Source organism: Vitis vinifera, chromosome 1, assembly GCF_030704535.1.
Source record: "Vitis vinifera cultivar Pinot Noir 40024 chromosome 1, ASM3070453v1".
Taxonomy (NCBI): Eukaryota; Viridiplantae; Streptophyta; class Magnoliopsida; order Vitales; family Vitaceae; genus Vitis; species Vitis vinifera.
This window is the reverse complement of record NC_081805.1, coordinates 26,269,035-26,281,619: the sequence shown is the minus strand read 5'-3', so window position 1 is coordinate 26,281,619 and position 12,585 is coordinate 26,269,035. Positions and strand designations below refer to the sequence as shown.

The window sequence follows — 12,585 nt, the reverse complement described above, 5'->3', positions numbered from 1 at the left end:
CTTTTTTAACACTTAAGCAATGTCTTTAGGTGAATTATTAAGTCAATTATAAAACATTTTGCCTAATGTACATTAGTTAAAAACTCGAGTTTTAATGAAATCGAAGTTTTAAAGAATAAACCGAGTTTTCTAAGTTGCATGAAACGTATGAAAGTCCTAAGTGCACTCATGCATTCATCTTACATTAGTTTCTTATGATCACAAGTCTTCCAAGCGTCTCGATCTTGTATCCATTTGGTCCTTTGATGAATTTTCGAGTTTATGCCTGAGATTCTTAACCATTAAACAAATTAGTCACTTAACCACGGTTTGTTATCATCAAAACCCGATTAGGAGAGCCCTTGAGCTAACAAAATATTTTCTTAATTCTTTCACATGCCAAATGTGTGTAGGACATATTACTTATGCATCCTAGATTTTGTTGAATTGGGATCACATTTTTCTTATGAGACCAATTTAGGGTCTCTCCCTTTTATAGGAAGTTACAAGAGATATTTATGAATGATCATCCACAAGTTACCATAGTGGTACAAAATCTCATATTTTATAATAGATTTTTAATATTTGAATTGATTATATTTTTCTAGAATCTTTTAAACTACAATTAATTTGTTTTTATATTTTAATTTAGTTAAGATTACTTAAAAAAAAAAATAGTTGGTTATCCTTTTAAATCCTTATCCTTATATCTTTCCCCCTTTCATGGAGAGATAAAGGATTAAATATATATTTTTTATATAATTTTTAAATGGAGTTTTTTTTGTTTGTTTAAGGAGGAGTTTCATACCATACTATATAACTAAAATAGGTTTCAATTCTTAGGTTTAATATTTTTAAAAAATTATTCTATAATTTATAATTTAATAAATATTTATTTATTTATTTATTTATTTATTTGTTGATAATAGTCATGGTTAAGATATAAAACTATTTTTTAAATATTAAATAATATGTACTACATTGTATTGTGTATAAGTATAGTTTTAACATTTAAATTGTTTATATTTTCATATAATCTTTTAAAGTACTAAAAGTTTGTTTTGTTTATTTATTTAATGTTTTTATTTAATTAAGGTTAGTTTAAAAGATAAATAAGAAGTTAGTTATCTTTTTAATATCCTTATCCTTATAACTTCATCTTTTTTTATAGAGAGATAAAGGATTAAATAAATATTTTTAATATTATTAAAGAATTTTAGATATTCATTTTAAATCTAAAAATTAGAATTTTACATTTTTTTCTTTAACTCAATAATTTAGAATCAATATGAAATTTTTATATCCATTTTTACTTCTATCTAGATTTATTACACATTATTTGGCCCAATTAGGTTGGACACCAAACTACCTATCATGGATATGTTTGGAAAACGTAAATTGAAAAATATATTTTATTTAACATAAAAAAAAAAAATCATCAATAAAAATCATGGTTTTAAAAACTAGATTTGCTGGTTCGATTTGGCGAATTGGATTGTGATTGAACTGAAATCAGACCGGGTGAACTGACGGTCCAACCGGCGAACTGGACAAATCGGTCAGTTCCATCAAAACCATCCGATTCAATTTTATTTTATTTTTCCTACATGCGCAGTTGTTCACATTGTTGTCAGCCACTAGAGCATTGTTTCGCTAGCAGCACCCCTCCCAAAACGTTGCAAAGCCTCATCGCCAACCACTCAACACCCACCCCAACCCCCCTACGTGCCCCTAAGCCCAGCAACTACAAAATTCCCCTACAACACCCCTCCCCAAAATGCTGCAAAGCCTCGTCACCGGCCACTCAACCTCCCCACCCCCCGTCGTGCGCCCCAGGCCTAACTGCAAAATTCCCCCAAAATCCCCTTGCGTTTTGCCTTCCTAGTTCCCACCGCCTTCCATTTTTGTTTTTTAAAATTTAATTTTTAATTTTTATATTTAATATCTTAATATTTAATTTCTTAATTTTTTTATTATAATTGTAATGATATATTTAATATTTAAAATTTTTATTTTTATTTTATTTATTGCACATTGAAATTTTAATTTATTAAAATTATTGGGTTAATTGACATCTATAGGTAAAAAAACTTTGTGAAAAAACTCAACATACAAAGTAGATATTATCAAAATTTAGATAAAATTTATTATTTTTATTTATTAATTTTTTAATTTTAATAATATATAAAATATATATTTATGACGGTTCAACTGCCCGTCCAACCATTGAACCGTGAACCGATAACTATTGAACTGTGAATCGGTAACTATTGAACCGTAAAACAATAAATTTTTTGGTTCAATTACTGGTTCTGAAAACATTAATAAAAATAATAAGAAAATTTTTTATTATATGAAATCAAGAGAAAATAATATTTAGTTGTGAAATGTTGAAATAATTCCACGTTTGTGAATTTACTTTTCTTTGAATTCTCCCCATATATTTAATTTTTTAATGTTTATCATAAAATTTATATTTTTAAAGAGAAACAATGGAGAACTAGAAAAAAGTGATTCTTTTAATATATTTGTTTGTATCTTTTTTATATTAGTCTCTTTTTCAAGAATGAATAATCGTCTTTAATTTAAATAAGACTTATTTTCAAAATTTTATTTATAAATATTTTAATTTAATACTTTTATAATAATAAATTTTGTAGAGTCTTTAAAAAAGGGTTTACTTAGAGCTAGTTTGGTCATTTTTTCAATATAAAACATTTTTAAAAAATATTAAGTAAAAATACTATTAAACAATATTTAGTTTTTATTTGTATTTAGAATTAAGTAAAAATAAATAAACACCACCTAAATTTTAATATTAAATTAGAAATTATTTTATAATTTATAATTTGTTAAATAATTATTTATATATTTATTGATACTAGTCTTGTTTAAGATATAAAAATATTTTGCAAATATTAAATATTCTATGAAACAATACTATATATTGGTATCATACTATATTGTATTATACATATAGTTTTAACGGTCCAAATTCCCTTTTATTGTAGTAAATAATTATTTATTTATTTGTTGATAATAGTCAGGATATAAAAGTATTTTATAAATATTAATATTATATTAAAAAAATACTATATATTAGTATTATAGATATAGTTTTAAATTTCAATTATCCAAAATTCCTTTTTATTATACCTTTTTAAATTATTTTGGTTTCTAATATTTGAATTGATTATATTTTTCTAGAATCTTTTAAAATACAATTTAATTTGTTTTTATATTTTAATTTAGTTAAGATTACTTTAAAAAATAAATAAATAAAAATAGTTAGTTATCCTTTTAATATCCTTATCCTTATATCTTCCTCCATTTCATGGAGAGACAAAGGATTAAATATTTTTAAAGAATTTTAGATATTCATTTTAACTCTTCAAATTAGAAATTTTACTTCTTTTTTTTTAATTCAATAATTTAGAATCTATATGATGTTTGCACATAAACATTTATATTTATTGAATTCTATATGATGTTTGCATATAAACATTTGTATTATATCTGTTGGATTTTTTTTTTTTTTAAGGAGGAGTTTCACACCATACTATATGACTAAAATAGGTTTCAATTCTTAGGTTTAATATTATTTAGAAATTATTCCATAATTTATAATTTAATGAATAATTATTTATCTATTTGTTGATAATAGTCATTGTTAAGATATAAAAGTATTTTACAAATATTGAATATTATATTAAACAATAGCATATATTAGTATTATATTATATTGTGTATAGATATAGTTTTAATATTTAAATTGTTTATATTTTCCTATAATCTTTTAAAGTATTAAAAGTTTGTTTTGTTTATTTACTTTAATGTTTTTATTTAGTTAAGATTAGTTTAAAAGATAAATAATAAAGAGATAAGAAGTTAGTTATCTTTTTAGTATCCTTATCCTTATAACTTCATCTTTTTTATAGAGAGATAAAGGAGTAAATATATATATATATATATATATATATATATAATATTATTAAAGAATTTTAAATATTTATTTTAAATCTAAAAATTAAAATTTTACCCCTTTTTTTTAATTCAATAATTCAGAATCTATATGAAATTTTTATATCCATTTTTATTTCTATTTAGATTTAATACACATTTAAAATTTAAATAAATAAACAACCACTTTTTGTGGGCTTATGATTTGGCCCAATTAGATTGGAGACCAAACTATCCTAAGTGATATGGGTATCCAACCATTAGTTGAATAATATTTGTTTTAATAAATTATTTTCTTAAGTTTGATTTTTAAAAAAGAATTGTTAATACCATGAAAAAAAGGGAAAATATTAGAAGACTTTTCTTGGAAAAATAAGAAAGTTTGGGAAAAGTAAACTCCTCAATAATTTAATTTTTTTTTTATAGAAAAAATTGGATATAATGTAATAAAATAAAATTATTTGAAAAAAATATGAGTAACCTTTTGAATACAAAAAGACCAAATACATTTTACTTAACTTAAAGAAATTGTAAGTAAAAATCATATTTATGATCTTCTATTAAATAATTTAAAAAGTTTTTAATTTATAAAATCAAAATACCATGTACGCCCAAAAATTTTGCTTTTATGAAAATAAAATATTACATAAGCATATAAATTATTTATAATTAATTAAACTTAAAATATTATTTATAAATTTTGTATAAAATCCGAAGATCATATTTGATTGGTCCAATATAACATGGGATAGGATAAAAAAATAAATATTATATCTTATCTCATGTTTGGTTAGTGATGGGATAAGATGAGTTATCCTATCACTTATCATATCCTATGTTGAACAAATATGGGATAAGATAAATGGGATTAGATAAATTTTAATAGATTTTTTTTCATACCATATTATATGACTAAAATAGGTTTCAATTATTAGGTTTAATATTATTTAGAAATCATTCTTAGGTTTAGAAATTCTAAAGCCAATCGTTTACTTTTTATTACTTTCATAAACATTTTTTACCTAATTTTTTTTCCTAATCCTTGAAGTAAAATAAAAAATTTCCCTTAAAATCAATCAACAAATCTTATTTTTAATACCAATTTATAGGTAATTGGAGAGATCCGTAGGACTAGCAGAGAAGGCATTTAAAGAGAATCCACCAAAAAGGCGTGTTGTGGAAGTACCTGGATTGTGAAGCAATTCTTGGAGGATCTTGGACCTTTGTGCGGCTTAGAGAGAAGATGTTGATGATACGATTAAGCATTTGTACTCGCCTGATCTAAGTCTTGGTTGGGGAATACATGTGATTTAGGAGGTGAACTTGTTGAGGAGGAAGGAGGATCGGATTGTTTGGATGCTGCCATTAGCAAGCTTGTTGATCTTGGAATGAAGACGTAATTTTCTTGCCCTTTCATCGATCTAGTTGGTTTCCAAAGGCTATGTAAAAGTAGTTTCTATTTTCCTTGGTTTTTCAATATGCCCATTTGCTTGGAATTCTGATCCCTTAAAGCCTGTATCTTATTCTCAAATCTTTTCTTATCCGATGAAGTCCAATAGTATTAAATTAATGGAATTAAATATGAAGAAGAAAGAGATCCATAACAATTATATGTTTGAATGCTTTCAAAATGAGTATGATCCATAAAAAGGAGACTATTACAAGAGATGTGTATGATCAAAAGGTAGCTTTTTAGTGCATTTTAGTGTAACATCATGATCATAAATGCATATGTTGTAGCATGACATACCAATTCAAACACACATCCAATCATTTGGAATACATTCATGCAAAAAAATCTGATGTAATTGTTATGGGTCTCTTTCTTCTTCATAATTTAATTTCATTAACTTAATTGGATAAGAAAAGATTTGAGAAGATAAAATCAGAATTCCAAGCAAAATGGGCATATGCAAAGAACAAGGAAAATAGGAACGAAATAAGGGACCGATGTCTTCTTACAACAAATATCTCTCGCTTGAACTCTGTGGCAAGACATCCAATGGCTATGTCATCTCCAAAAGCCGCTGCCTGACCTTCTCTATTCTCATCTACAGTCAATAAACACTCCTCGGAGATGATGTCATATTCATCATCAGGAGAACCAGAGATAGACATGTATTTGGCCCAACTCCCGCCGTCGTCCACAGCAATACATCTCTCTTTGTAAATAGACTCTGCTGCCATTCCTCTCCAATCATGAAAAGTAAAATAATAAAACCTCAGAAAACAAATTGATAGAACTTAATGTTACAACAACCGGCCAAATTCATCATCAGTTAAAGCTTTTTTTCATACATCAGAATTTTCTTTAACATACTTTTACATTTCTAAAGCAAGGTTCATTAAAATCAATCTCTGCAATCCAATATAACAAAGAAAGATTCAGCAGAAACCAAGATGCATTTAGAGTAACAACCAGATGCTTACTGAGAGAAGGGGGAAAGTAAGAGAAAAGAAATGAAGGGAGAAGAGCCCAAGAAACAGAACGTTTAGAGCATTTCCCATTCTTTTCCTCTTCCAAGTCCCAACAACCAAACCAAGGGGAAAATGCTCAAGAAATAGAGCCTTTTTCCACCAACCTAACAGAGCCTCTCATCGATGAAAAAACAAGAAAATTACCTCTGCATTCCCGGATAAACATGCTCGTTAATGGAAGCATCCAAACCCACGATCCTCCTTCCTTCACCTCCTGATCACAAGTATTACACAACCAGGCCTCAGATAGGGGAGTACATATGCTGAATCGCATCGGCACCTTCTCTCCACGCTGCTGAAAGACCCACGGTCTTCCAAGAACCGCTTCACCATCCCCGCCGGAGCTCCCGCGCCTCGATCTCGCACCTCATCGCCCCTTCGTAGACGCAGTTAAGAAGAAGAGACTGTGCCATCGGGGTCCACATCTCCGCCGTTTGAATAAAACAATAAAATAATACATTTAACTTGTTCCAAAAAGGTTTAAAAACATGAAAATCTTAAAATCATTATAAATTTTATTTTATTCAAGAAATCTATTATCATATTTTATTTGAGTGTGTTAAATTATTTTTTAGAATTTTAATCATTTTTATTTTGCTTTAATTGTTAAATAATTTTATTAGAAAAACTTAAAAATTTAAAAGTTTTAATCACAATTTGAAGACCATTTCTTAGTAAAAAGAGACAAAAATATATTTCTTCTTTTATAATTAATTGATGTAAATTAATTTTCAATACAAAATTAGATTAATACAAATGAAAGTATAGTTTGATATAAAAATTAATACATTATTCAATTTGATATAAAGGTATAGTTTTTATTTATTTATCAGTTATAATGGGCAAAAAATTAATTTAATTTGAAAAAAAAATTATATGACATCTTCTAAGTCCATAGATATACAAATTAGTTATGTATTTACTATATTCTAAGGAAAAATAAAAAATACTTAGATAAAATAGAGGTCAAAATATTAAATATGAAAAATGGCTTTTTTTTTAAAATTGTATTATCTTTCATAAATATGAAAAATTTTATTTTGTTTCATAAATATAAAAATATTATTTTAATTTTAATTAAAACTTAAATCATATTATATAATTTTAATTTTATGATATAAAAATATTTCCTAATAAAATATTGTATTATATTTCATAAATGTAATATAATTATTTTGGTATTATTTCTCCACATAAATTTTAAGGAAAGGTTGTTTGTTTTTTAGTTTTTTTTTTCTGAAAGTAATTTCGGATTTTAAGTTGTTTATTTTTTAATTATTGTAATTAATTATTTATGATAATTATAATATTTGTTTGTATTAGCATTGTTAATGTATATTATGGGTATATTATATGGGTATATTATGTTATGGGTTTTAGGCCCAGTTAGGTTACTTGTACCGCACACATATGCCTCCTATATAAAGGCACTGATGTATATTCTTTCTCCTATGAAAATACAATACAATTGTTCAGTATTTCTAACATGGTATCAGAGTCACTGCTCTGACCCTTTCTTAGCAGTCTGTCTTCATTAGTGTGACTTCCTTTCTTTTTAACGCTTCCGCCAATCACAACTGCTGCCGCAGCCTTTTGCCGTTGAACCTCCGACGTCATCCAGGCGTCGTCCTTGGGTTCCGGACTTGCAGTCCTTAAGGAGTTTCACACCGCACAAGATCACTGTTTTTCGCATCACCGCTGCGAATATTGCTCCGATTTCAATTTTGACGGTACCACTGAGATCGTCCAGCGCCGATCTACACATTCGTGGAAACCTCTTCGCCATCGGAGCCCGTACGTCATTCTCTCTACCACGTCAGCGCCACGTCAGCCCTAGCTACGTCACCACTGCTGACGCGTCAATGCCACGTTAGCCCTAGCTGACATCATCTACACGTCATCCGTTGACCAACGTTGACCGTTGACCCGCGTTGACCGTTTACCCGCGTTGACCGTTGACTTTGCCATCGTTGACCGTTGACTTTTTCCAGGGTTGACCAGGTTCTCCTTACCCAGTTTTTCGCGTAGATTTCACTTTTGCAGTCTGTTTTTGCATATTGTGTCTCTAAATGGATAAAAAGGATATTTTTCTTTCTCGCCCCATCAATACTGTATTGGAGGGAAATAAAAATTACTTATCTTGGTCTCAAGCTATGCGCAGTTTTCTTAAGGGTCGCATGCTCTGGCATTATTGTACTGGTGTAATGACTATTCCTGTCAAGGGAGCAAGTGAAGGAGATGCTGTTTTTCTTAATCGCATGATTGAATGGGATAGTCATAACCACATGATCCTCACATGGATTCGGAACACTTCCATTCCCTCTATTTCCAATCTGATGGGCAGCTTTGATGATGCAAAATCTGCATGGGATATGTTGGGTAAAAAGTACTCCACTACTCATGGATCCCTGAAATATCAGTTAGTGGTTGAATTACATCAACTCAGACAAGAACCAGGGCAATCCATCAATGACTATTATGATCAGCTTCGCTTTATTTAGGACCAAATTGACCTTTCTGATCCAACTTGGACATGCTCAAAAGATGCTCAGCAATATGCTTCCATTAGAGATGAATTTCGCCTCTATGAATTCTTGATGTCACTTCACAAGGACTTTGAGCCCATTCGTGGTCAGCTACTCAATCGCAGTCCTGCTCCCTCTCTTGATACTGCTGTAAATGAGTTGGTTAGAGAAGAAGCTCGTCTTGCAACCCTTCAAGCCCAGAATAAGTTCAATGTTTTGGCTATTACTCCATCTACTCCACTCATAGAGCAACCCCAGCAATCAGGTGATTCTTATGGCTCTAGCAATCGTCGCAAGCAGACCAACAAAAAGTTCTGCAACTATTGCAAGCGTCCTGGCCACACCATTGAGACTTGTTACCGTCATAACAAATCTACTGCTGTTGTTGCTAATATTGAGCCTACTCCGCCAATGGCTTCTACCTCAGTTGAGTCCAAGTCTTCTAGATCTACTATCAACCTCTCCTCCACTGAACTACATGAGATCATAGCTCAGGTTGTTCGTATGGCTGGTAATGCATCTCTTTCCACTGCCTTATCTGTTCTACCTGGTAAGTCTCAAACTTGGCTTTTTGATTCTGCCTGCTGCAATCATATGACACCTCACTCATCCCTATTCTCCAAACTTGACCCTGCACCACATCCTCTAAATATTCATATAGCTGATGGTTCCACCATGCATGGGAATAGTCTAGGTTTTGTTTCAACCTCTAATCTTTCTGTTCCTGGAGTCTTCCATGTTCCTGACCTATCCTATAATTTGTGCTCTGTGGGACAATTAGTTGAACTAGGTTATCGCCTTATTTTTTACTATTCTGGGTGTATTGTGCAGGATCCGAGGACGGGGCAGGAGCTTGGGACCGGTCCTAGAGTTGGGCGTATGTTTCCCGTGAGCAATCTTCATCTTCCACCTGTTGCTCCTGTTTCTATTGCTACTGCAGCTGCTGCAGTTTCTTCCTTACCTTTTCTTGCACTTTGGCATTCTCGTCTTGGTCATGCATCATCTTCTCGGGTACAACAGTTAGTGTCTAGGGGTCTGTTGGGTTCTGTGTCTAAAGACATTTTTTATTGTACTTCTTGTCAGTTAGGAAAACAGCCAGCTTTGCCTTTTAATAACAGTGAATCCATTTCTAATAGTATTTTTGAGTTAATTCATTCTGATGTTTGGGGACCTTCTCCTGTTGCTAGTATTGGTGGATCTCGATACTTTGTTGTTTTTATTGATGATTATTCTCGTTATAGTTGGATTTTCCCTATGAAATCTCGTTCCGAAATTTTATCAATATATAGCAATTTTGCAAAAATGATTGAAACACAATTCTCCAAACGTATCAAAACTTTTCAATCTGATAATGCTCTTGAATATACTTAACATGTGTTTCAAGCTCTGTTACATTCCTATGGCACTGTACATCATCTAACTTGTCCAGGTACATCTCAGCAAAATGGTCGAGCCGAAAGAAAACTTCGTCATATTCTTGACACTGTTCGTGCTCTGCTTCTTTTTGCCAAAATTCCTGCCCCATTTTGGGGTGAAGCGGCTCTTCATGTTGTTCATGCAATTAACCGTATTCCAAGTGCTGTCATCCATAATCAGACTCCGTATGAGCATCTCTTTGGGTCACCCCCTGTCTATCATCACCTTCGCTCATTTGGATCTGCTTGTTTTGTTCTTCTTCAGTCTCATGAGCACAACAAACTTGAGCCTCGCTCTAGACTCTGTTGTTTTCTTGGTTATGGTGAAACTCAAAAGGGGTATAGGTGTTATGATCCTGTCTCTCATCGTCTTCGTGTTTCTCGTAATGTTGTCTTTTGGGAACATCGATTGTTTGTTGAACTCTCTCACTTTCGTTCTTCCTTGACTAACTCCTCTGTTTTAGAAATCTTTCCAGATGAGTCTCTTGTTCCTTCTACAAATACTTTTGATCCTCCTTTGGACTTCTCTCCAGATATTTTTGATGCTTCTCCTAGACAGGTTGCAGATGAACAGATTGATGACGAGCTACCCCACTTTGAGACTGGGTCCCCTGCTCCTACTCTGCCTAAAGATCCTCCACAAGACATTCCACCTCGCCACTCAACCCGGGTAAGATCCATTCCTCCACACCTACTTGACTATCATTGTTACACTGCCCTTGCTACACTTCACGAGCCTCAAACCTATCGTGAGGCCTTTACTGACCCTTTATGGCAGATTGCTATGAAAGAGGAACTTGATGCATTAACCAAAAACCATACTTGGGACCTGGTTCCTCTCCCTCCTGGACAGTCTGTGGTTGGTTGTAAGTGGATCTATAAGATCAAGACTCGCTCTGATGGATCCGTTGAGCGCTACAAGGCTCGTCTTGTTGCCAAAGGCTTTACACAGGAATATGGGATTGATTATGAAGAGACTTTTGCTCCAGTTGCTCGTATCTCATCTGTTCGTGCTCTCTTAGCTGTTGCTGCTGCTCGTCAATGGGACCTTTTTTCAGATGGATGTTAAAAATGCCTTCCTTAATGGGGATCTGAGTGAAGCAGTCTATATGCAACCTCCTCCTGGTCTCTCTGTTGAATCAAACAAGGTTTGTCATCTTCGACGTGCACTTTATGGTCTTAAACAAGCCCCACGAGCTTGGTTTGCCAAGTTCAGCTCCACTATTTTTCGCTTGGGTTACACTACCAGTCCGTATGATTCTGCCTTATTTCTTCATTGTACTGATAAAGACACTATTTTGCTTCTTCTATATGTGGATGATATGATCATAACTGGTAATGACCTTAGTGGCATTCAAGAACTCAAGGATTTTCTCAGTCAGCAGTTTGAGATGAAAGATCTTGGACATCTCAGCTATTTCCTGGGTCTTGAAATTACTCATTCCACAGATGGTCTTTATATTACTCAAGCCAAGTATGCTTCTGATCTGCTGTCTCAAGCCGGACTCACTGATAGTAAGAATGTTGACACTCCAGTCGAACTTAATGCGCATCTGACACCCTCCGGGGAGAAACCATTGTCCAATCCTTCTCTTTACAGACGATTGGTTGGCAGCTTAGTTTATCTCACAGTTACTCGTCCAGACATCTCCTATGTTGTTCATCAGGTGAGCCAGTATTTGTCTGCTCCATGATCAACTCACTATGTTGTTGTTCTGCGCATTCTTCGATACCTGAAGGGTACCATTTTTCATGACCTTTTCTACTCAGCTCAATCTCCTCTTGTACTCCGTGCATTCTCTGATGCTGATTGGGCAGGAGATCCTACTGATCGTAGGTCCACTACAGGTTACTGCTTCCTTCTTGGTTCTTCTTTGATTTCTTGGAGAAGTAAGAAACAAACTTTTGTGGCCCGCTCCAGTACTGAAGCAGAATATCGTGCCCTTGCTGATACCACATCTGAGCTTCTTTGGCTAAGATGGCTTCTTAAGGATTTGGGTGTGTCCACCTCCTCTGCTACTCCCCTTTATTGTGACAACCAGAGTGCCATTCATATTGCTCACAATGATGTCTTTCATGAACGGACTAAACACATCGAGATTGATTGTCATTTTATCCGTTATCATCTTGTCCATGGTGCTCTTAAGCTTTTCTTCGTCTCCTCCAAAGATCAGCTTGCAGATATCTTCACCAAGTCACTTCCTACAAGACGCACTCGTGATTTAATT

The 12,585-nt window shown here is 32.2% G+C and overlaps 1 protein-coding gene across 1 annotated transcript; it reads right to left on the bottom strand.

Moving 5' to 3' along the window:
- Positions 1-5,114: 5,114 nt before the first annotated feature.
- Positions 5,115-6,871, bottom strand: LOC104880634 (uncharacterized). The gene is made up of 2 exons (XM_019222310.2): positions 6,562-6,871; positions 5,115-6,130 (listed from the first exon to the last, which is right to left on the bottom strand). Exons 1-2 carry the CDS (start codon positions 6,567-6,569, stop codon positions 5,791-5,793), a joined length of 348 nt encoding a protein of 115 aa, XP_019077855.1. The 5' UTR covers positions 6,570-6,871; the 3' UTR covers positions 5,115-5,790.
- Between the last annotated feature and the right edge of the window lie 5,714 nt (positions 6,872-12,585).